General features: G+C 41.8%; 3 protein-coding genes across 9 annotated transcripts in view; 2 read left to right on the top strand and 1 right to left on the bottom strand.

Annotated features, from left to right (window-relative positions):
- The first annotated feature begins 349 nt into the window (after positions 1-349).
- uhrf1bp1 (UHRF1 binding protein 1) lies at positions 350-18,022 on the top strand. The gene is made up of 21 exons (XM_037102906.1): positions 350-650; positions 3,706-3,868; positions 4,794-4,832; positions 5,058-5,149; positions 5,273-5,462; positions 5,825-5,965; positions 6,077-6,247; positions 6,853-7,033; positions 7,177-7,263; positions 8,795-8,965; positions 9,279-9,424; positions 10,700-10,841; positions 11,022-11,215; positions 11,377-12,584; positions 12,723-12,907; positions 12,985-13,124; positions 13,275-13,425; positions 13,827-14,083; positions 14,436-14,544; positions 14,739-14,830; positions 15,358-18,022. Exons 1-21 carry the CDS (start codon positions 607-609, stop codon positions 15,472-15,474), a joined length of 4,020 nt encoding a protein of 1,339 aa, XP_036958801.1. The 5' UTR covers positions 350-606; the 3' UTR covers positions 15,475-18,022.
- A 349-nt stretch (positions 18,023-18,371) lies between these two features.
- On the bottom strand, positions 18,372-21,166 carry taf11 (TAF11 RNA polymerase II, TATA box binding protein (TBP)-associated factor). Of its 2 annotated transcripts, none has more exons than XM_037102915.1 (6): positions 20,907-21,166; positions 20,432-20,649; positions 19,561-19,691; positions 19,387-19,474; positions 19,199-19,295; positions 18,372-19,083 (listed from the first exon to the last, which is right to left on the bottom strand). In XM_037102915.1, the coding sequence occupies exons 2-6, from the start codon at positions 20,606-20,608 to the stop codon at positions 18,953-18,955; spliced, it is 624 nt and encodes a 207-aa protein (XP_036958810.1). In that variant the 5' UTR covers positions 20,609-20,649; positions 20,907-21,166; the 3' UTR covers positions 18,372-18,952. The 2 variants fall into 2 exon arrangements, with proteins under 2 accessions (XP_036958810.1, XP_036958811.1); XM_037102916.1 differs by lacking the exon at positions 20,907-21,166 and adding an exon at positions 20,733-20,756.
- A 736-nt stretch (positions 21,167-21,902) lies between these two features.
- The window catches only part of LOC119022246 (ankyrin repeat and SAM domain-containing protein 1A-like), a 71,722-nt gene continuing 68,584 nt past the window's right edge, over positions 21,903-25,040 (top strand). For all 6 annotated transcript variants that reach the window (XM_037102914.1, XM_037102912.1, XM_037102911.1 and 3 more), the window contains exon 1: positions 21,903-22,358. In XM_037102914.1, the coding sequence (XP_036958809.1) occupies positions 22,180-22,358 (179 nt within the window). In that variant the 5' untranslated portion in view covers positions 21,903-22,179. The remainder of the gene's footprint in view (positions 22,359-25,040) is intronic.

Below are 25,040 nucleotides of genomic sequence, written 5' to 3'. Positions count from 1 at the left end.
ACTTATGTGCTTTTCCTGGTTTGACATGTGAAAATGTCTGCTGCAAAGAATATAATAACACTCAATCTCCCTGAGACCACCTGGTTAAATAAAGTTACTAAAACACAACCATCTCTTTGCAGTAACCAGTACACAGACTTTTAGTGCCTTTTAATGAGACTCCACAAATGATATAATGATCTAAAAATGTTTTCAGAATAACTGGGTTTGAGATCATGAAATAAACAGATGCTCTGTTGTCTCAGCACCACACCTGTACACGGGAAGGGGTCTCTTTTATTTTTTGACTTTCCTCGCTCCTGATTGGTCGGATTCTCCGCACTTCCGCCCACTTGTTCCTCCCTGAACATCCACAAGATGGCGTCGTCGTCGTGTCGTTGTGTTTCAGTTGAGTAGCGGTTGTGTGAGTGTGAAAGGGGGTCAGCGGCTGTGTTCACAGGCGTTTTGTCGAGATAGCAGCATAGCAGCTAGACTGTGCTGTGCCAGCAGCGGCCAAAAGATGCACACAGCCAGGGTTGTGTACAATATAGCGATACCTGTCAGCTAGTATATGTTTACGTTAAAGGGAAACGCGCCGGTAGTGGACGAGACGAACGCTTAGCAGAGATGGCCGGAATTATTAAAAAGCAAATTCTGAAGCATTTGTCAAGGTAAGTGTCATCTCTGGCTGTTTGTTAGCGGCTAGCCCGGCTGAATGATGGGTTTTAACGTCACTGCCTGCAACACAAAAACAGTTCCCTCGCTGGTGTTTGTCTTGTAAATGCAGCTACATTGATTTCCACAGTGGTTACCATCTGTTAGCTTAACGCTACATGTTGGTACAGACACATGAGAATAACGCCAGCAGTCAGCAAACCAGTTCAACCTGACCGAGCCTAATAACGTTAGCCGCATTACATTGTTAAATGTGTTTATTTAATGCTGTTATATCCAACAGACAGCCTTAATACTTGCTATGGAAAGCTGATATTCGATTGAATTGGTCTTATATCTCCCTTTACAGTTGGAAGAGCTCTACCAATATCCAACACATAAAAAAAAAAAAAAAGTATGCTTACTTCGAGTAACGTTAGTCTATGGCCACACATTATCACAATTGTATTTAAGCTATTATTATCTATCTATCTATCTATCTATCTATCTATCTATCTATCTATCTATCTATCTATCTATCTGTATAAAGCAGAAAAAAGAAACATGCTTGTACTAATTAGGTAGAGATATGGACAAAGTATTTTAGTTTTTACATCTTTATGTTCTGAAAACAGTTATGAGTTTGCCCACAAGTTTATCTGGGTACCAAAAGGGCTTTTGCCTTTCTTCAACACTATATGGAGCTTGTTCAGTTGTGTGTATCAGCTGAGGTTTGCTGTCAGAATAGTCAGTAATGATCCTTCAATCTTGATCTCTGCCATACACAGACTAGTATTGCATCCCAGTCACCTTCAGCATCCTTTCTAGAGCTGGCCGCAACTTTTTCTCTCTGCACCAGGTCTTCTTTCGTCACAGATCAGCTCAGAAAGGAACAGAGACTGCTATTTTAAAGACATTTTAGTGTGTCAGAGTGCGTAGTTTTTATTGTTCCAGTCGGTTTGACACTGCTGACAGTTGTTAAGAAATACATTTGGGTGGGAGAGTGACGTTTATGTGTTACAAAGGTCTCTTGTAAAAGCTAAAGTTGAACACAAGACTAAATCAGAGGCTTTCTTTTAGACTGACTCTCATTTTCCGCCACTCTTATTGTCTCTGTCTATTAATTATTAACACAATTATTTGGATCAGATGGGTCATACTCATCACATACTTGCCAGATAGACAACAGATTTTAAAAAAAAAAAGCTAAAGGCACATTCATGTTGTTGAGCTTGCCTTGTTTTTAGGTACTGAATGGGCTTCATAGTCCAAGAATCTCTACAGTTATTTAACGTCATGTAATCAGAATCATAACAACTGCACTTCTTGGTAAATGTGTCTCAACATAACATTTTCAAATCATAGTCTCCAGACAGAAAGGAACATGCGTGTTTGTTACATTCTCCAGTGGGGAAAAAAAATTTTCAATGAAAATGTATTAAGAAATTAACATTCCCACAAAATCATGATTCATATGACCATGTGAAAATATTCACTGTGTGATTCTTTTTTAAAAAAAAACTTTTTCAAATATGTCCTCATCTTCATGTGTGTGACTAATTTGAGCAGTATTCATAAAACAGTGTGGATTTTTTAATCAACCTGATAATTAAATGATTGAATTGATCATTGGATCTTCATGTATAAGTTCATATCCTCTGTATGCTTTTTTTGTATGTTAACATACAAAATAAAAATAAAATGTGCATACAGTGGACTTCTTGATCTACTGAGGATTTATTGGATTTAATTTGAGCCCTTCACGGGCAGCTCTTTTGTGTTAATCTGTTCAGAATGATCTTGGTGTTGTTTGATTGTAAAGCTAAACAGTTGTGCTCTTGGCAGTTTGTACAATGACTTCTTTCTTGCCTTTGATAAGCTCTGGAATCTCACTCCTCTTTAAACCTTGATAATCTTAGTAATTATTCCGTATCGCTAGTTTTATAAAATAATAGCACCACTATGCAGTCGCCTTAAGTATTGAATACCACCAGATTACTTTTTCAAGTTATAGCAATCTAAAAGAAAACTATCAAAATGCACATGCTTGATTTGTGCCTGATAATTGAACCAGAAAAAAAAGGAATGATTATCATAAAGTTAAAAATGAAACAGAAATGAAAAAGGGGTAGGACTTGATAAGTTCACACTTCCTTCCTGCTCCTTTTCGGACATGAAATATTTGCTTGTTTGTTTGCTTCCCTGGTAGGCTTTAGTGATTTTGCTGTATGCCTGATGTTTTCAAAGCTATTTTATCTTTTAACATATTTGAATAAACATTATTCATTCATTCACATACACATGCAAATGTTGGACAGTCTAGTCATAGCTGTTTCGCGTTATTGGTCTGTGAACTAGCTCTACACGTCAGGCTTGACTCATTAAGGTCCTTCAGGAGTGTGAGATTAATATGAAAATTTAGTTTCAAGGAAAGCAAATGTTGAGCTGTTTTGTTTCTCAGTGTTGAAGCTTCGACTGCTTTGCTTATCACGCTTATCAGTTCCATCATGGTGTTTGGCCTAACAGTGTTAAATGTTTCGTCAAACTGGACCACATTCACATGTCATCTCATTAGTTTAATTAATGTCATGATGAACTCTCTGACTGAGTCACAATGTGAGGCTCACGTTCCAACAGCACTTCTTGATGTCTGAAATATCACAGGATTTCTTTTACGACCGTGTTCAGTCATGTGGTGTATGTACATTTAAAATACTTAACAAATTGATTTGCTCCGACTGCCACTGGTGTTGGGTTGTGGCCTATTCCTGGCTGCTAGAGCTCACTACATTAGCCCCCTCTGAGAGGTTCACCTTGATGGGAGTACAGCTTTGTGAACCCAGCGAAGAGGCTGCTCCCTAGGATGACTCATTCAGTTGCACTACTTCAAAAAAACTTGCCAAGCTGCATAATTGAATTGTGTCTATTTTTGTCTCCCAGATCATCAGTGACGTATACTGATGATGTCAAGTGTTTCCCTCATAAAAGTTAAATGAACCTCTTCCAGATCTAGGCTGCAAGTGTATTCTAAAACATTTAATTTTTAACTTTTTTATCTTGTCCTCTTCTTAGGTTCACCAAGAATCTGTCCCCGGACAAGATAAATCTGAGCACGCTGAAAGGGGAGGGGCAGCTCTCCAACCTCGAGCTCGATGAAGAGGTTTTGCAGAATATGCTTGACCTGCCTACCTGGCTGGCTGTCACTCGGGTCTACTGCAACAAAGCCGCCATCAGGGTATGTCACTGACTCGTCAGAACTGGTTTTGTAGCTGGTCTGACAGGTGAGGCAGGTTTTCTTTTCTAGGAAGACAAAGCGGGAAAAGACAAAACAGAAAATCCAAAAAAGCAAAAGGCTTTTTGTTTATTAATGTCAAAGAGCAAAGAGTCATAGGGGAAATGAACAGAGTCTGTACCACAGAGATAAGTGGTATGATCCTTCAGACCAGCACTGGTTTTAGATAATGGAGACACAAGCCGTCATTCAGAGGGACAGAGCGGGCCTGAGGCTAGAGTGATCCTGAGATACACTGACTGGTGCACAGTGAGCTGTCATGATGGTTGGTTTGTGTTCCCAGATAAACCCAATAACACTTCATGTTTGCACCACTGTGTTTCAAATTCAGAAATAATAGTATTATTGAATATATAGTTCTATTCATTATTTATAAGTATTTTAACCAGCTGAGCCTCATTTTTTCCTTCCAGATTTCATGTTATTGGCCATTATACGCAAGGCCCCATATGATGATAATGAGGAGACCAGGCTGAAACTATTGTCATCTTTTAATGTGAAAATGCCTGGCTTTAGTGTAATCTTTTGTTGTGACCTCCACTCTTTTTAATGATGGTTGTGAACACCTTTTAACAACATTGTTTATTTCTCCACACCCTTGTTCCCCCCTTCATCCTCCCTTTTTCTAATCATGAATTCATTTTTTTCCTCTTGTTTTCTTCGTCCAGTACATGGTAATGATAAACTAATAGTTGAGGTCAATGTTTGATTTGTTTCCGAATATAACAGCATGGCAGTCAGTGTTGCGTGATGCTATAGGAGCTTGATTAATTTTGCCCTTGTGCCCAGTGAATGATAAACAGTGTAGAACGTTGTGGCAAGCGTTTGTGACTGACTCTTGGGACCTTGCTGTCTTGTCTTTTTTTAGATACAATGGACAAAGTTGAAAACAAGCCCCATTTGCCTGGTAAGATTTTCTGTTCCTTCCAAGAGTACGTGGAAACATCTCTGCAACACTAAACTTCTCTCCTCTTGTTGTAGTCCAGACATAACCTAATTGATGCAAACAAAGTATCAGCTAAAGCCTGACTTAAGTATAGTTTTTCACTGTTCTTTGCCCTGTTACCAGTGTAACGTTAAGTTATCCTTGCTCAACTATATGGTGAGTGTAAATGTTTCCTCTTTTGTGCAGTTCTTGGATAAGGTAGAGGTAGAAATGAGGACATGTCAGGAGCCACGTCCACCTAATGGCCCCTCTCCTATAGCTATTACAGCAGGCCAGAGGTAAGCCAGCACAAATCTTGTGTTAAGCCGGCATATCTGACGTTAAAAACTATTTCATCCTGTGTTGTGTAAATGCATGTGTCAAACATTGCCCTCACTCTTGTTGACGTTGTGTAATTACAGCGAGTACGGCTTTGCAGAGAAAGTGGTGGAGGGCATGTCTGTTAGGATCAACTCTATCACCATCAAGGTGCAAGCCCGTGCCTTCCACGCCTCCTTCGAGCTGTGGCAGCTACAAGGCAACAGCCTCAACCCCAAATGGCAGCGCAGTGATCTCCGCTACACCCGAGTCACTGACCCCAAGAGAGGAGAGGTACGGTCCACTTTTATCCCCCTCCTCACTAAGCTTTTACACTGCTCTTTCTGGAAGTTGTGGCGATGCCCATCTGAATACAGTGTTTTGCTACAGGAACAGTGGGTGCTCATTAGGCCTGTAGCTAACACTGTAATCATGTTAACTTTTAATGTTTTTTATTAGCGGCACAGACCACATTGAGATTAACAACTTCTCACAATGAGGTCTCATAATCCACTCAATAGGAAATGTGTCTGTAGACCTTTCTTTTTCTGGCCTTGCCACATAGACACCGATCATTCACTCCTAAGTATAGAGTGTGTTTTTTTGTCTCATTTGATCATAGCTGAATGGTTTGATGTGTTTGATGTTTGAATCAGGTGTTGACATTCAAAGAAATTAACTGGCAGAGCCTACGAATCGAGGCAGATGCCATTGAGAGCGATGACCAGGACCTCGGTAGCACCCCGCTACGTCTGATCACCAACCAGGGTCGCATTCGCATCGCTCTAAAACGCAGAGTAGGATTTTGTTTCTACAAGTCATTCACTATTCTGTGAAAGAAAAACCCAGATGACCTCATCTAAATTGCAAATGCAAAAGTCAAGTTTAATTCTTCATTGTTTTTCTAGATAAAGGACTGTAATGTGCTGGCATCCAAGCTGCTTTTCATTCTGGACGACCTGTTGTGGGTTCTGACTGACTCTCAGCTCAAAGCCATCATCCATTATGCTAAATCTCTCAGCGAGGCCATGGAGAAGTCTGCCCAGCAGAGGAAGAGCAGGACTGCTGAATCCCTACAGGTGCTGCCAGCCTCCTGTTCACTGGAGTTTTAGAGGAAAATCTTCACTCTGTATATTTTAAAGAAAATATCAGGCATTGTCAACCTCAACATATATGAGCCTAATAAATCTGAAATTATGTCTCTTCAGGATGATTCCTTTACATCAGCTTTAATTGTTTTGATATTTGGTAATGAAAATAATACGTAATGATACAAAAGGCCCTTTTCACAGACAACATTTTGACTTGTCAGTGTAGGAAAAGCACAGTTGTTACAAATAACATCCACATGGCTGTGTTCTATTCGAGTGTCCTAGTGACACTGTCACTGAATGCCAGCATGCATGACACAAGGAACTTGAAAGGAGCTAAATGGAAGTCAGCCATCAATAATTTTGTTATTTACACCTGCAGCAGGAAATTAGATTAAACTCCCTTTTGGTGTGTTAAATGTCTTCCATGGAAAAGGCCTATATAAAGTTATGTCACTATAACTAAAACATGTTTAGTGTATACACAGACTATTACACAACAAGTTTTTGTTCCCCTTTGATGTTAATGTTGCAATAAATTTCCTCTTTATTTTGTCATTTTGTTAAAATGTTTTACCTCTGCTGGGTTTCAGACTGCTCCTCCATCACCTGGCCTCCATAGCCTTTGGACAGAGCCCCCGCCTGCTCCTACTGGCACCCCCAGCAACATGAGTCAATACTTTGATCTCTATGATGTCAAGGAGTCTTCTTACCACACCTTCATATCCCGCTTAGACTTACACATATGCAATGACAGTTCTTCAATGGATGAAGGTTAGTTGGCATGTGCTTGCCATGTGCCAGAATTGATCAACATGTTGGGTTTATTGTTGTGTAACTCGAGGCTGTTTTACTTCAGTATAATTTCCGATTTTCAAGTCAAGTGGTTTTTTACGAGTTAATTTGCTTTTGCACAGATGAGCCTCCTCCACCAGGCTTGCAGGGTGCCATGCAGCTGACATTCAGGAAGCTGGGTTTTGACTACTATCCTGTCCACAGGCCTGGTGAGTGTGTCTATTTGTCCCATTTGTGGACTGTAATTTTACTGCAGTTCACCCACAGGCTCTGTCCTGCTCGAACTGTAGCCACAGCTTTTATCCAGGACTAGCTGTTAGGAGGATTACCATTCAAGCAGACTAATGGCCTGGGAGAGAGTGCCCAGTGCTATTATTCTTTCTGAAATTCCTCAAGTGTAGAATGTAGAACAGCAGAGTCGCCTCTGGAGATTATGGTCAATTAAACCAGTTAGAAAACAACTTCTATTTTGGTCTTCTGTTTAAAAATAATTACTATTTTTGAAGGGTATATGAACAGAGGAAAGATGCATATATCTACATCATCCAACTTTATATACAGTATTTCATATACACTGTATAAACACACATAGTGTCTGCATGTCTGCATGAAGAGCACCTTTTCATGCATACATGCCTTTGGTGACACAGGCAGCGAATTTGACTCTAGTTCTTTTTAGCTCTCAATAAATTTGCACACTGTGCAAATGTGATACAGAAAAGATACAGACATTCAGACAAACAGAGATATCAAGCTGAACAAATTTAAACCGACATTAACATAAAGATAAAGGTTTGTTTTATTGAACCTTTACAACACCAGGGCTGCAAAACAAATCAGAGTTAAGTCCCTCCATGCTAAATAAAAGAAGAAAAACTACTGTGGAGGGTGAGGGATGAATTTAGGAGTCTCACACCCGGAGAATTAGAGCTGTTCTGTAGTCTGGTGGTACAGCAGCAGATGCTTCAGTATATTTTGCCAGATGGCAGCAGGGTGGACAGACTGTGGCTGTAGTGGATGTTGTCTTTTAGCATCCTTTAGACTCACCGATAACTTCACAGATTTCACTGATGCTCTGTAGATGGGTACCAGTAATGTTATTGGCGGTTTTGATCACGTGCTATAGAGCCTTCTTACCCTGGGCCATGCACGAACCCTGCCAGTTTGTGAGTTGGGATGCCTTCCTCAGGAAGAAATCGAAAGCATTCTGTTTTTTTTCCCATTATTATTATTATGTCTTTTAACTAGGTTGGTGATGTGTGATGACGACTGGTGCTCTGTGATGTTGATTTCAAGGAATTTAAAACTGTCCACCTTTTCCACCTCAGCTCCACTGATGTAGACAATCAACACTCAGTATTTAGCAGGAGGTTGTTCCCAGAGCAAGATTGTTTATTTCTTCCTGATATGAACTCTCATCATTGTTGGATGATGGTGGTGGTGGTGGTGTCTCCCACATACATCACAAAAGAGTTTTCCTGATGTTTAGGAACGCAATCATAGCTGTACAGTGTGAGCAAGAGAGGGCTGAGCACACACCCAAAGGGGCTCTGGTGTTGAGCACTAATGTAGAGGAGGTGTTTCTGCCAATCTACTGTCTGGGTGGATGACCTGGAACCTTTGATTAAATAAACTACCAGGGAGTTAGGTGGATTAAATGAATGTTGCTTTTTGTAAGCACTGTAATGGTTGGTATGGTTGCTGAATCATAACTGTCTTTTTGCTGCTGCTCCAATACAGCTGATGGATGTCGACATTGGGAACGCCACAGTGGAGCCATGGAGGCTCAGGCCCAGTGGGCTGGGAAACTGCTGCAGGAGTACCAGAAAAGAGCAGAGGCTTCTGGGTTCCCTGGGCCACATTCTGAGGTGCCTCAGCCAACCAAGGACAGCCCTGCAAAGACAGTTCAAGGTCTGAGTTCAGAATTAATGTAAAGTGATGTCTTACTAAATTTATCTTGTGACAACTGAATACAGATACAGTCACACAGATACATACACAGATGTCATCAAAACAACTGGGAAACAAAACAACTGAATGAAATCAAACATGAATACTTATTTGCCTTTATTGCATATTCTGATCAGAAAGACAAGAATATAATCAGTAAAAATATTTCTGAACATCAGCGTTATGATCCAACTTGGAATCAGACTTGCTCCTTGGTAAGTGCATCATTTCCACTTTAAACAATATTGTTTTCTCCATTGTGTTGATTCTTTAGACAGACAGTCCAGTCCCAAGTCAAGCCCCCCTGACGCAGAGCAGACGTCCAGCAGGAGCTCTGCCAAAGCTACGTCAGGGTCATCACTGAAGAGACTGCGATCTAGCTGTGTGGTGGTCAGGATGGATGACGTGGACATTCACCAGGCAAGCTTTAATCGTCAACTGATTTAATTTGCGTCCTTTTGCAGAAGCTTTACTCCAGTAAATGGACCGAGGGACTTTGACCTCAGTGGAAGCAATCAGGCAGTCGCTTTGCATTTGGATGATTTTAACAATGACAAAGCAACATAGGTTTTGGACTTATTTATAATGACTGTAGTTCATCATAGATGGTATTAATGCTGGGCAGTTTATAGCAGTAGAAAATCTAAACTGAACCAATCAACCTCCAGCCACATAAATGTTGATCTAATGTGGCTCATACACCAATATCAACATCTCTTTCTCATAAACAACTGACATAAAATTATATTCTCAGACCGCCAGCTTCTTCCTGTGGATTGCATTCATGTCATAACTGCTTATAGTTGTTACAGTGGGAATAATGAATATAGGCTTAGCGCAGTGTTAGTGTGTGTATGAAAAGCATGGAGACAATGATTAGGTAAAAATAAAAAAGGTTTTGTAGCATGTTTAACCATTAACCAAAGGCATTCTGAGTTGACCTTTCTTAAACCCACTTTGACATTAGCTAGCTAGCTGACACAAATGTAAGTTGCTGCAGTGTGCTAATCACTTGCAGTTTGCCCAAACTGGAAAAAAGTTAGATTAGCAGCCCCTAGAGGCAGCTGCCTGACAGGCCTTACAGAGGGAGTAAAAGTCTCTTTAAGAACAGCTATTTGATACGTTTGATCAGATTGCTGATTTATTGTATTAAAGTATTGGTGTGTAAGTGTGGGGCATCACTTCTGGGGAACTGTAGCAATAGAAGATAAATACTTAATACTTATGTTATGACTGCTGTACTAATAACCACAGCATCGAAATAATGAAGCTTTAAGTAAAATGATTCCTCATGTGTCAGTAAATTACCTAGATAATCCCATGTATGTGTCACCTCTCTTGACTGCCCAGTCGCTTTGCATTCTCAGGCTGCTTCTCCATTCTCACTTTGGATGTGTCACACTTTCCTTGAAATTAGTCAAAGTTGAAGACCTTTGTAGTTCCCCTTTTGAAAGAACAGGAGACTCCCAGGGGAACTTCTGTGCATGTTTGGGTCTCCACCTTCAGATTATGACAGGAAGTGTCTGGTGTTCAGATACAGGTGGTGTAGTTAAGTTATTTGTCACAAGTTCCAACCAACCAAGTTCCTTTTCTTTGTTTATTATTCTGTATTGAATGAAACTGATGAATGAGAAATATAACCCCATATTTTGGTGACATGTCCACCACTCCCAACATTCAACATTCAACATTCAGGTGTCTACAAGAGGCCGTCAAAACAAGAAGACCCAGTCTTTATTGTCCTGCAACCGGAAAGCCCTGCGTTTGCCAGACAACGTACCAGCAATTCATCTGCAGTTTACTGAGTACTACTTTCCTGATAACCCCAGTTTATCAGGTAACATGCAGCTGTCTTTAATTACACTTTTTGTTGTCTTTTTGTTCCTATTTCAAGTTTAGAGCAATATTTGTTTCATGTACTTTCATATTTTGTGCTAAAAAATCGTGACATGTAATAGTGAATTGTGACATGTAAATATTCTGTATCAGCATCTCATCCCTTTTTGCCTTCCTCCAGTGCCCACCTCAAATTTGTATGCCCAGCTGAACAGCCTCCAGTTCTGTGTAGACCCTGCCAGCGTGCTGTGGATCAACCTGTTCTCCAGGGGTCTGCTGCACACCCTGGACCAAGTCAAAGCTTTCTACCATTTGCAAGACAGCAGCAAGGCTGATGAACATGTAGACATCCGCTTGGATGCAGCTCAGCTCAAGGTAAATATAGAAATGTTTTCAGATATAGATGACTCTTTAGTTTAGATTTAAAATGTTTGAGTATCCCATCTTTTCCTTATTGGAGCCTGTTGCATTTTCCATGAACATCAGGGTGTGCATTTTTGTTTTTTGGTGACATGTCTATTGTTTGTTTTGTTTAGATGATAATCCCCTTGGACTCCTCCATATTGGACCATCCGGAGCGTCCACAGTCTCTCTCTGTTACTGTACCACAGATGGTTGTCAGTAACACCCGTCACTGCCCCCACGGCTCCAGAGCTGACCTCAGTAGCACCTATGACAAGTTCTCCAGCTGCTCTTTCTTCCAGCATACACCTCCCTGCCACTACCCGAGAGATCAGAGTGCCTTCCACCCAATCCCGTCCCTCTTCCTCCAGCACTCTCAAGAGACGGAGCCACAACCTCTGGACAGAAAGCAGCAACGATCCCAGGATGTTTGGTCTCTCAGTCTCTCCCGTGTGACCCTAGGTTTTGATGGGGCTCGGCGATTCCCCAAAGGCAAAACCCAACCTTTTGTTGAGCCCTTTGCGATGTCTGTGTGGATGTGTCAGCCCACTGCCTTTAAAAATGGCACCATGTCTTCCCCCTCCAGTTCCAATGGAGCCCACCAGCCTTCTCCAGAGCAGGGTGAGGCTTCACTTGCCTCTTTCCACTTCTTGGCCCACACCATCACTCCGGTGAAGATGTGGCTCAACCACTACCAGTTTGTCGCCCTGCTGAGAATGAAGGATGCCATGGCTCGGTTGGGAGCAGAATTGGGCCGGGATCTGCGAGATGTTAAGCAAGCTCACGGGAAGAAGACAAAAGCTGCTACGGTGTGTCTAGCCCTCCTGCTAGACTCTACAGAACTGGGTCTTCTGTTGCCACCAGTGTGCTCAGCGCCTGAGGAAGAGGTCGCCCACACCCCAGAGACAGACAGTCCCAGCATAACAGACTCCGACATCTCTCCCCTTCATCACTCTGTAGATGTCGTCTTGGAGGACGGTGGGTTGGAAAACGGCATCTCCTCAGTCAACACTGCATTTGATCAGGACGAGCAAGATGGCGTGGTGGAGGAGGCGTGTGAGGCTGTGGAGGAGGGCTTGGATGGAGTAACAGCACAAGAAGACACCCCTGCTCTCTCACCTCCACTCTCCCCTGGACACTCCCCCGCTCTTTCCCGTGAGCCGTCCACCTTCAGCCTGGAGGGAGAGCTGTCGAGCGCCATAAATGTCACCAAGGATGTGACCAAAGATGCCATCAGTGCCTCGCTGGACTTGACCAAAGGGGCGTTTTCGATTACTAAAGATGCCTTCAGCATGCTGAGTCGGGGCTCAGGGATGAGCAAACTGTTTAGCCCGCAGGCAAAGTAAGTGCTGGTGCCCGCCTGCTGGGCTGTTGGCAGCGTAATGGTGTTTGTGTGTCTGGAACCCATACTGTGCACCACATGCTTTTACTGGCTTTCCCTTAGCGACTATGTGTGTGTTTTTTATGTGTGTGTTTACAGGGAACAGGTCCAGCGTTCAGAAGAGTCCTCCCCCTCTCTGTCTGCCAGCCTGCGCCACCAGTCCATGAAGCAGTCGCCTTCCCAGCATTCCTTTGATAGTGCTATCTTGGAAGGCAGCCTGCCTGACGAAAACCTCTCTGTAGATAGTGATGTCAGCGACAATTTCTTTGTCCTCATGGACTCAGGTGCTCAAAATACTAGCAAGCAATTTTCCCTGAATGACATAGGTGACCTCTACTATAAGCATGTATCATGTTTCCAGAGTCAGGTATGGAGTCCATGCGTCCTAACAACACTCCTGCTGGCAGCCGAGGCAGTCCAGCTCCAGGAACAGAAGGAGGCTCATCAGCTGACCTTAGCAGCTCTCTGTCACAGAGTATCGAGGATGTATCACAGGATATGGTAAGTATTGATCTAATTTAACAGATTGGAATTTGTCATTGCAGTTGGCTAAATTTCCTGGGGAAAAAAGATCTAAAAGAATAATTGAAATTAGAGATTTAAATCTACACTTGTTTTAAAGATCAGTTTATGTGCTTTATCTTGCTGTAGTCCTCAGTGTTGTTGCTCATCCTGAGTGGCGTGGCCTGTACTATGGAAGTAAAGGGAGAAGACCAAGTTGTGGCTGTTGAAGTCCAGAATCTGAGCCCTGTGCAGATGGGCACTGTGAGGGTATCAGATGTGCTGGCTGGTCTCGTACAAGGTAACCTAGATTATTGTTGCTATGATGTTCGTTCCCTATCAACAGACTCTTGGAAAATAATTTCAGACATCTGCTTATTAACGCTGCAACCATAATCATGTCTCTCTGTTTATTAGAAACGAGCAAAACAAAATGTTTGTAGTTTGATCATTTCTGTCTACAAGCCTCGTTATATTTACCTTTTAATAGATCTAAAGATCTAAAGATGTTTCAAATTTTGCCTGTGATATTGAACATCAAATATATTGTATCCAAGTCTGAGATATCATATCTCGACAACACTAATCTCAATTCAGGACTCGATCAACTTCCTGTATAGAAAGCATGTTAGCCCTTGTTGCAGTATAAAGGGTTACAGTTTACAAATGTCTCTTCTTCTGTCTGCCTTGTCCTTTTTGCAGCTCCGGGTGAACCAGTCCAGAAAAAGGGTAAGCAGAGCTCTCCACAAGTGTGCATGCGAGCAGAGATGGGTCCATCTGCTGCCCGACACTCTGCTCTGGCTGATTCTTTGGGTTTCCTGGATATGAGAGTTCAAGACTGCAAGGCTGAGCTGTTAGCCTCCACCGTGGCTAACATTGGTCCTTTTTTGGAAGACGAATTCAGTGTTGATGCTCAGCCAATGAAGTTACATATGAGCAACATCACCATCACCATGAAGGTGAGTTGTTGATACAATCTGGATCTGGACTCATTTTGACTTTGTTGGTTATAAGATGTTAGGAGAAAATGCATTCTACTGTATCGTATATCATCATATGACTTGAGTCCTGATTGTTTTCTGTCCTGCAAATCCACTAAATTGAAAGACCTTGATCCATGTTTTTAGTATATAGTGAATGTGTATACCACCCTGTAAGGCTGTGGTAATTCTGAGCAGATTAAAATGAAATAAATTAAACTGAACCTTTGGACTGACTGTAACCTGTTAGAGTGAAAAGACATGAACAGTAATTGTTAGTGTGAGTTCAAGAATGTGGTTAACTGACAAGATCCCTTACCTTTTTTTTTAGGATGACAGCCCTAAAATCTACCCCACAGCCCCTCAACCTGTCCCAGCCTCGTTCATTGTAGATCAGCTGCTCCTCGAGCGAGGTGAAGATGGCATGATGAGGCTCAGAGGTGAGCAAGAAAATAACTTGTTTTATTTCAGGTTTGTACACTTTGATAAATATAATGCTTGAAAGTATTTTTGAATACACACAGAAATCAGCAGGGTGATGAACCGTAAAACCACAAAGACTCCAGCTCAGAACATGTGCTGTCACAGAAAGATGAACAGAAAGTGATCCTCACCATTTCCTTTTTAATTGCAGCTGAAGGTGCAGACCCTAAAGCCTCAGCAGGTGTTCCTGCCGCTGGCGCAGACAACCCAAACAGTTCCCTCTCTGTTCGACAGCAGAGCGAGGTAGGGGAGACCAACCACTATGATGTTCTATATATGCTTCTGTGTCTGCAGCCAAAGAAGTAGAAATACTGTCATCATGACTCCAGTATGTGGCTTTATTAGATAGTATATTGGGGGGGGGTTGTTAGATTAATGGCCAAGTTTGTTTTTGTTTTACATTTTCTGGCATAGCAATACTGTATGTACTACAAGAGTGTGTGTATCACTGTAGTAAAGTCTCACAGGGCTTTTTGTTCTTTAATTTTTTAATGGCCAGGCCAAGACATTGAAACCTCAGCTGAGATAGATTCACAGGTTCTCCTCATGTTTAAATCTACAGTAATCTGCTCTGTTTATCTTAAATACAGCTGTGACACTGGTGTCCTGTTACTGGTCAGCTCTTAGATGGACAGTGTAAGGGTGTTGCATTTACACCTGCTGCTGTCCATCAGAATCTGATATCCACCCACTTGGCCTGAAGCAGCTAGCCAAAGTATTTGCACTTTCTGTAGCTGTAGCTGACCAATCCAATCATCCTGCCGTTACAGAGACAAACCCTGGAGTCGCAGCTCTCCAATGCCCAGGCTGCTCTCAACGAGGCCCTCAGTGAGAGAGAACGCCTCCTTCTGGAAGTCAGGAAGTACAACCCCACATTTACTCTCTGAGCCTCTCTCTTTGACCTCTGAACCTACTGTATTAGTCCTCCTGCTGAGGAGCAGTGATGGGACGCATCAGGCTGAATGTCAGGAACCAGCAGGACTCTTTAAAAGCATGCCTGGATGTTGAACATGAAGACAAGAGGATGAATCCAAGTTGTGGCTTTGGATACCACCTGCTATATCACGCTGTTCATGATGTTACAAAAGAGCCCCTATAACAATTACTTAAGGGGGACATAGTAAGCTAATTTATAGGTACATTAATGGTACTACTTTTATCTGGCAGTGCAGATATCTTTCACTGCTGTACTAAACACAAACTACTCTGGTTGTTTCTCATTCAAAACAATGTGAACAGTAAACTCGTAATGTAGTTTCAGTATTCGTCACACAGCATGCTACGGTAAATATCATCAAGCTTTAATTCTCTCCTGTTAATTATTTTTGTTGTGGAAATGTTAAGCGGTTTACATGCCAAAACCTCCTCCTCACATGCACCAACACTGCCAGACAGCTGCTAGTCCATCAGGCTCTCCCTCTATGAAACACAAGCATGCTTTGTGAACAGTGCTAATATCCAGGTAGCAGAGTCACAAAGCTACATAGACTTAGTAATGTTGATTACCTGGTTAGGTGTGGGTTCCTTTCAAGTATTATAAAATATCTTTAAGTGTTAAAAAAAATGTGTTGTGAAAGGTAGGGAAAACATTGCACTTTTTTTCATTTTCTTTTTTTTTTTTTTTTAAGGAAAGCAGAATTACGCTGCTTTCACAGAGAGATAGATGAATCTCTATTTCCACCTTGGTTGCTTTATCACCACGGTGGAATGGTTACACACTCTTATCAAGTTCTCACCCTTTTCAGAATGCGGGTCGAATCATTCCCCAGTGTTATTTTCCTCCGTGTTGTGAAATGTTGATCATGCTTCTTTTGTACTGTGAAACAATGTGCTCCGTGGTTGAATGTCCACTCAAGACGACACGCCTTTCGATCTCTCCCTGGGTCATGTGGAGAGCAGGTTGCACAGTAGCGTCAGTATTGTATCTGGGTTCACTCTAACTCTCTGGTTTAAAGAGAATTTGGATCATACCAGCTACCGGAGTTACAATACTTGATCTCTTTGAAACTTGTTTTGTAGCTTGACAGGAAGCAACTCTAGACTGCTATTGTTGTTGTTGCCTCTTTGCATATTTATCATGTATACAGTAGTGTAGTGGTCAGACATCATGAAGTCAAAGCTCATTCAGGATGTTGTTTACGTGTGTATATTTATTTAGATACAAAGCATGTGTTTTTGTTAGTGTAACAGTTACTTTACAGTGTACTGAAGCCATATCAATCAAAGAAAATTACATTTTTAAAAAAAGCTGTGGCACTGATAAATGTACTCACACTCAGTGTTGTGTTAATGACCAAATTCACTACAGACACTGATGTTTTTCAGTTTGTTTGTTCCTGATCTGCTGCAGATTCTATCCATCGGGCCAGCTGCCATTTAAATTTGTGTCACTTTCTTTTTTCTATGCATAAATCTATTATGCATGGTTTAAGACAATGATGGATTTGTTCATCAAAGACACTGTTTGACAGTTCGAACATTTGTTTTATGAATATTTTCATGAAAAGACCTCTCTGCGAGCTACTTTATGTACAAATCTTCTATTGTTAGATCAGTGGTTTAGCCCTCAGAGGTATGTTATCTGACTTTATGGTTGCACAGCTGTTACAGTTTCATCATTTTCCCATGCTGTGCTTGTGAGACCCCTGGTGGCTGTAACTCGCCAGAGCATTCCCGACTGAGAAGATATTTCCTTTCCCTCTTTGGTTTGTTTTTTTTTTTTGTTTTTTGTTTTTTTTACTTTGGTTGCCTTGCAAGCTATGAATGACAGATTTGCATTCTTACAGAGGAATGTAAGATTGTGAGCAATAGAAAGGCGGTTTGGTATAACCAAAAACATGACAGAACAGTAACACTAGATATTTTTACATATACACATACATTATCCTTTTTTTAAGGTGACTTATATTAAAGATAAATATTTAACCTGTCTAACAGGTTTTAACATTTTCTTCTCACCTGCATGTGTACACAACACATCTTCACTACCAATGTAATAAGAGGGATACTGTCCTTAAACCTCAGTATCACATTTGTGATCTTCTCAGCTTTTGGTGTTTATGTTTTTGCATGGCCTTAGTAGACAAACATACAGTGGTACGAGATTGAACTTCCCATGCTGGATGCAACATGTAGCTGTACTGTTCATTCAGTTTCCCCTCTCCTCAGTCAGACCTCTGTGTTAAGTAGCATCCCTACTCTGCTGACAAACTGGTGCTCTGAGTTCCATCTGCTCACAACCATGCAAAAAGGAGGAGATAGCCGGAAAGTGAAGCACTTCAAGATGAGTGTTTTCTCTTTCCATACAACTGAGCTGGCAGAGTGGAAAGCAGATGCATGTACTGAAGTGATGTTGATGCCTTGTGAATTACTTGCACTCGTGTGATAAATTCACTGGAAATTGCACTCGTTTTAATGTAAATCACTTCCAAGGATTACAGAAGAGTCCTTGTGAAATCTTCCTATAAGTGACGCAAACGTTGGAGAACTTGTGGACAGTATTTTTGTCAGTTGTGTAGAGTTACATAGAATTTTTGTATTGTCTTTATCACTTCATTGAGACTAATATACAACTGGTTCTGTGAACCAAAGCTAGTATGTGGAAAATATTTTAAAAAGTGAAAGAATAAATGATTAACTGCTGAACACATTTCATTTGTGCCTTTAAGTTTTAATAGAAAAATGCATGTTCTTGCGTAACATTCGATATCTACTGCATCCATGTTTTTGGTGTCATAAAGTACACAAAAAACCTATACGTTCAAGTCTCACTCTGGTTATTTAAATGGTGTGATCCACAGTTTGACTTTATCCTTGATAATTGTACTTCTTTCAAAACAAACCTCAAAGCGCCTTTATTTTAGTATTGTCAGCCAAACGTAGTCAATTCCGGAGATGATCTGAATGATGAGTCATTTTTTGTCATAAACAATGTTCCTGTTATTCTGTGGGAAAAAAACAATCCAGACAATTGTACAACCTTTTGTCAGGTCACCTGGCAATAAAACTGGTGTGAGTAATGTGATACAGTAAAATACTCTCATTATGGAGTAACATTTTGAAATGTTTATCAAAATGAGTACACAACGCCATAAAAACCAAAAAATGCACATTTTTCTTATTCAAACCATTTGACTTCAAAGGTGCCACAATTTTGCCACCTAAGAAAATAAAAATGAGACATTTCATATTTTCAAGTATAAAATACAACCATACTACATGAATATAATTTCACACCATTTGAACTGTATGTTTCATCAACCATTACATTGATAATTAGAGGTTCATACTTCAGTCAAATGATTCTTCTTCGTCTCCCACATGTAATCTGTCCATATTTCCCATATAATCTGAAGCACCGATGCCTCAGTGAAAGAGGATTTTCTTGTGCTTAGAGTTGGGAATCTGATCTCTGCTCTTCAACCTCCTCACCGCTTCCCTCATATGCTTGGGCTGAAGTGGGGGTGTATCTCCCCACTTCTCACAAACGTCCAATGCTGCAAGGACAAAGACAGACGAATTATACTGGAGGTACAAATGAGAAAGGATTTACTCATGTGAGCGCTTATTTGGTCTAAACGTAACATTTTGTTTTGTAAGTCTGCTTCTCACCTTCCTCCACAATTTCCCCAGCAAAAACCTTGGAAATACCAGACATGGCAATCACTACATTCTGGGACACTGATGATCCTGTTATAGACTGGATCAACTAGGAATAAAAAATACAAATAAATAAAGACGTGAAGCTAAAAATTTGTTTCAGAGATTTAAAAACACTGTCAGTGTAAATAAGTGCTTACCCTCTTAATAGCAGCCTTAGGGAAGGCAGAACGTCTGTACATCTCATAGCGATTCAGCTGCTCCTCAGAAAACGATGACACCAAAACCCTGTAGGACACAAGAAGAAGGATTTATGAGTGCATTTGTTTTGTATTTGCATTAGATTGATATTCTTTTAGAAAACTCAGTCTTACTGCATCTTTTGTATTTCATCCTCGTCGACCTTCTGCCGCTTCTCCTTCTTCTTCTCTGGCTCCACCTTCAGTCTTTTGGAAGACGGCTGGCCAGAGGTTCCTTCTTCCTCGTCTTCCCCAGCAGCCATTTCCTGCACAACGGAGGACAAACTTGTTTAGAAAGTGTAAAACAATGACATGCCCATTGTTATACTACATATACATGTTTATACAGCCAAGACAACATTGACATACTTATACCTGATCAAATTCTCAATTTTTGTTTGTTTTATCAAGATTTAACTTGATGATCATCATTGTTTGCGTCCGTCTTATTTTGCATACATACAATGAAGAAAAGGCAATATTTCTTGATGTTACTCTACTGCACCATGATGAATTATTAATTCTAATGACGCTAAAGTGCTTTTAGTATTGAAACAAATCAAATCTGCTGCTTTCAGCTTCTCTAGATGCATCTGTGTTTGACATCAGTGCTGATTGTGTAAAACAGTATGTTGATGACCTGTTGTTGATTTTGCTTTAAAATTACTTTATTCCACACTGTTACTCCTGTGATGAGGTGACATTTATCATTTAAGGCTTTTTTGTTTCATGGAGGGGGTTTTGTCTAGAGTTTTTTTAAATGTACTTTTCTCTCAACTATATATAATCATTTAATTTCACTACTTCTCAGAGTAAGGTCAGGCAACTAAGTTTTGTTTTGGTATCTGTATAACACATTTAAAAACACAAAAGGATACCAAGGCAGTGAAGTATGCTCTTGTAATTTAGAAAAAAACAAACAAAACAAAACAAAAAAAAACTTTGGTCTTCAATTTGAGCCACACTTCCTGCTCTGATGTGAGAGAAATGAAGCCCGAGAACTCACTGATTTAAGCTCCTCTTTTGGCTGATCTTGGGGGGATGAATCTTTGTTTTCATCTGCAGGTTTTGCTGTGGTTGGCACATCATCAGATTCCTCCGGTTTAACGTTTGGACGCTCCTCGTTGGCAGAAGTTGCTCTCTCCGGTGTAGCCTCAGGTTTGATCCGTGCAGGGTCGGCCATTGTCAGTCTGCCCCCCTAACACTAGGTTACAGCTTCGGGCTCTGTAATATCATCAAAACAATGTATTAATGTTAGTTCCCACCAGTCTGGAGACGGCTAAAGAGCTAAATTCTGTGTTCTATACCTGACTTAAGTTTAGGGTTTTCGCAACACGACAGAATATATGCAATCTGTGTTCCACTATAAAATACATTTGGCTGTAATAAAAAAGAAAAGAAAAGCAGAGTACACGGGTTTATACTTATCACATTTAGTTAAAAAAAAATGTGATGAAAATGCTAATACAACATGCACCTACCTATGTTCTGCAGCTAAGCGTCAACAAAACAGCAGCAATTACCAACCAAGCTAACGATGGAGGTAAGATACCGTTAGCTACCCAGTTTTGTAATTTACATTAGCTAGCAAGGCAGGTAAAACACAACGATAAGATTACTAATTCATTAACAATAGATACAATTAAGCTCAACTTGGCGAAAGAGGGTCGCTGGCGTCAAAATGCTAGTTTTCCAGGCTTGTTGATAGCGTAGCGCTCCAATTTCCGTTTCCGGTTTTGAACCAACTTTATTGACACCGGTGTCAGTAGACGGCGCAGTACTTTAGGATTATCAAAAACAGTACGTTTTTAATACGTTTTTTAATACAGTGTTTAGATTTAACCCTCCGTGCACAAGTTCCTGCTGATGTTGCAAAAGCGAGTTAAATCACTGTTTTGACGATCATCCCCACTGCTTACTGTTACTTTAAAATACCAGCCACAGACTAGTTTGTCACCTGACAAGACGTTGTGAAATAATCCCGTTCCCACACCCATGAGGGGAAACTGATAGGAATTCCAACAACCCTTCCTTGTTATTGTTGACGGTCTCCCGCCAGTTCACATTTATTGAACACGGTGGCATGGCAAATTTTATATATATTTTTAGAGTAAATTCGAGTTTCGTTACTGTGTTTTCAGCTGCAGTCTACGGTATTGCGTTATAACATGTAGACGAGTGACTAATAACAGTAAATAATTAAAGGGATAGGTGAGGAAATATGCCGTGGACTCTAAACGTGACAGCGGAGCCGACAGTTGAAGCCCTGGATGGGCACTAAATTGGCCAGGCCGCCATTTTGATTATTCCCATCCACCGCCAATGTAGAGCAGCTAGGGTGGGGGTGCTAGGGTTCGTGTGTGTGTGTGTGTCTGAAGGGTTTAGGATTGGGGACGCAGAAAAGAAAGGGCAGTTTCGAGGAAGTGACGGACGAGGCTCGGGGGACTGGTCAGAGGAAGTTTGCTCGGTGGTGGTACCGTGCTGCTGAACGAAACTTTTCCCCCTCCCGCCTTGAGCGCCAGCGGCACCGTGGATCTGGACGGACGAACCCAGCGGCGGAGGGAGCTTTTGTTTCCTCGCCACACCAGCAGCGGCAGCTGTACTGAGGAATAACTTGAAGTCGGGAGAGAAGGAGAAAAAAAAGGGGGGATCGCAGAGGAATTTCACTCCCGCAATCTATCCTCCCCCCTCCCCTTTTTTCTCCTCTTCCCCGTGCCTCCTCTGAATATATATATTTTTTCCGGGGGATCCACGATGGGGAAAGAGCAGGAACTTCTGGAAGCGGCGCGGACGGGAAACCTGGCCGCAGTGGAGAAGCTTTTATCCGGGAAGCGACAGTCCGCCGGCACGGGCGGCGGGTCGTCTGGGATCGGTGGAAGCGGCAACAGCGGCGGGCACGGCGCCTCCTCTCATCCGCTCTCCAGTCTGCTCAGGTAGGCTCTCTGGATTCACGGGGAAGCAGAGGCGGATACGGCTGAATGGGAGACAACCGGCGGTGGTGTTCCCTGTCAAATACTGCCCCATCACGTCCTGTAATAGCTCATGGCACCATTTCGCACAGTGTGAGGTAGTTAACACTGTGTAATGTTGTTGTGCGGTGCCAAACAAACAACCAGTGCAGCGCAGGGAGCCGTGGCACGCTTCTTTGTTAGCTCCCCAGCTCTGGTGTGCCCCTGTCAGCTGCACGGTAACGTGCACTAACGGCCTGGTTGGCAGGTAATTGTGCAACTTGCCCTCCATAAATCTGCGACAGAAAACAGCCCACAGCCTCCTCAACAAAAAAAAAGACAACTAATACAGATTCATTATTCATCGCTCTCATCCAGTCTAGACCTGGAGGTGGAGTAGGAACCCAGTTTGTCAGAGCCATTTTATTATTGTTACATGTTTGGTCTTCTTCTTCTTCTTCTTCTTCATCTGTTTTTTTAACAGCTCTAGATTTGAAACCCCATTTTTCTTCCTGCAGCTGTGGAAGGTTTGGCAGGTTTCTATTCTTTGTCTCAGTGGTCACAGGAGAGTGAATCCATGGTGAGGTGAACATTTGATCTGTTTTTTTAACACCCCCCCCCCCCCCCCCCCCCAAAATGCTTTTATTCCTGCTCTGATTATTAGCTGTAAGTCCTGATTTAGAGTACGCCACAGTAAATATACTGTATCTGTCATCCTCGCCCACATGCCACCTGTGTACATACTGGAGTAATAGTGAGTAGATGCTCAGATTGTAACACCGGATGACCGATTTGGCAGAACAGGGCATGTTTGCCAAAAAAATGGATGATGTTCGCGAAGGCTTTGGTAGGCCCTGCTCAGAGCGGACGGCTTTTGATCGCATCAAATCCCTTCCTGGCAGCTGGACCGTCCCTTCTTCGTGTGTCCAATCCCTTTTAACTTCGCACACACAAGGGGGCTGCTGGGTATTATTAATAATAAGATGCAGCATAATAGATCTGATAAGTTTCTGAGTTTCATTTTGTCCTGCAGATGTTATCTGAACATCTGAATTATAGGCTTACCACAACAGGATTGTTGAGTTTCCCTGGGCTGGAATATATTGCTCTGAAACCACATGATGCAGTCTCATAATGCATCCATAGTTCAGATCTACAGAGAGAGGAGAAGAAGAACAGCCTTGGTGTTTGAAGGAGCCAACTTGTTAAGGCCACACGAGGCTTTTATCTGGGTAGATAAAAGTGAAATATAGCTCTCAGACTCGTTAGGATAGAAGTGCTTCAAGTGGCCTCTTCTCTGCACCCTCACGTTTAATGTGGAGTGTATTCAGGTGAAAGTCTGTCAATCATCATGTAATGTTGCTCCCATGGGAGCACCCGTGGCAGCCACCTCCTTCTGAGGGACAAGTGTTACGACGAAGTTGAGGCGATGCATCGCTGTGCTTCTCAGAGCAGACTGCACAATGTACTCAAGGTAATTACATTAAACCCGTCTAATCGGAAATCCAATTCAGAGATGTCATGCAGTCAGGGCTGGCTCAGCCTCTTCCTCACAGATCTGTGGGCGGACTGAAGAACCCATTGTGTCATCTGTTCTGACTTGAGTAATCAATGTTTGGCAATGATAGCGCTGGGAAATTATTGGCTAGACTTTGCAGGAAATGAATGAAGAAGCGGCGTGTAGACTTACCAAGCCTGTTGCCTGTGAACACCTGAGCTAACAAGCTGCAGGATTAGAGACCACAGGGCAGCCCGGGGGACTCCCACTGTTGTTTATGACACTTGATTTGATTTGCATAATCAATATGTCAATACACTTTAAGGATGTCACGGTAAATTACCACAGTGTCACAGGCTGTGGGCGGGTGTTTGTTTCCTTTTCTTCCCGCTAGCAGAATCAATTTGTACCCTGTTCATCATCCTTTGTTAGGAAATGTGCGGCTGTAATCCTGTCAGAGGAGATTTGATCTGGAGGATCCGTCTCAAGCACATTTTAGCCCATGTTGGTTGTAACGTCATCACGTAGAGCGATACATGTTCCTGTCTACATGTTGACATAACAGCCAACATAGGGGCGTCGCAGTATATGACCAGGTTTAGGCAGTATACAAAATCCTGTATCATGATACTGCCAAATGCTGCCAAAATTTCGCGATAGACGGTATTATCGGTGCTCCTTTGATCAAAGCACACATTTGAGGTGCTGTCCTTAGTTAATAACCTCTTATGACAAAGACGACATGCAGCCTCATTCAAATCCCTCGGCGAGCCATTTTCTCCCACTTTTTACATAAGAAATATTGACAAATTGGTAATTCTTAGAAACTAATTCCTCCATGTCTGTGTGTTTTAGAGTGCTGCGTTCCTGCATTTACATCAGGTCTGTTAAGCTAAAGTCACCTCCAAAAGATCGATGCATGCCAGGACGGCTTTGCATGCATTTTCTTTTCAAAAGAAAAGCCCCAAAGATGCCTTAACAGCTGTTTGAAATTCAATATGTGAACAATCTTGTATAGGACAACATATTTATATAATATCTGACATCAGCCTTAGGCTTGTACTGATATGTACGACAACCGTCCATGATATTTAGACATGAACTATTGGTATTGTGTAGATAAAACACATGATAATATCATGTCAATAGTACATTGCCTCTGAATTCAT

This window comes from Acanthopagrus latus, chromosome 7 (assembly GCF_904848185.1).
Source record: "Acanthopagrus latus isolate v.2019 chromosome 7, fAcaLat1.1, whole genome shotgun sequence".
Taxonomy (NCBI): Eukaryota; Metazoa; Chordata; class Actinopteri; order Spariformes; family Sparidae; genus Acanthopagrus; species Acanthopagrus latus.
Note: the sequence above shows the minus strand (reverse complement) of the source record. Positions and strands in the feature narration are given on the sequence as shown.

What these genes read in the sequence shown, in the direction of transcription:
- uhrf1bp1 (XM_037102906.1), top strand. Translation starts at nt 607, where the DNA reads ATGGCCGGAATTATTAAAAAGCAAATTCTGAAGCATTTGTCAAG. An exon ending in GCTATTACAGCAGGCCAGAG is followed by an intron (nt 5,150 to 5,272) that starts GTAAGCCAGCAC and finishes GTGTAATTACAG; the next exon opens with CGAGTACGGCTTTGCAGAGA. An exon ending in TGGCATGATGAGGCTCAGAG is followed by an intron (nt 14,545 to 14,738) that starts GTGAGCAAGAAA and finishes TTTTAATTGCAG; the next exon opens with CTGAAGGTGCAGACCCTAAA.
- taf11 (XM_037102915.1), bottom strand. Translation starts at nt 20,608, where the DNA reads ATGGCCGACCCTGCACGGATCAAACCTGAGGCTACACCGGAGAGAGCA. An exon ending in CAAAAGAGGAGCTTAAATCA is followed by an intron (nt 19,692 to 20,431) that starts GTGAGTTCTCGG and finishes TCCGTTGTGCAG; the next exon opens with GAAATGGCTGCTGGGGAAGA. An exon ending in CTAAGGCTGCTATTAAGAGG is followed by an intron (nt 19,296 to 19,386) that starts GTAAGCACTTAT and finishes TTTTATTCCTAG; the next exon opens with TTGATCCAGTCTATAACAGG.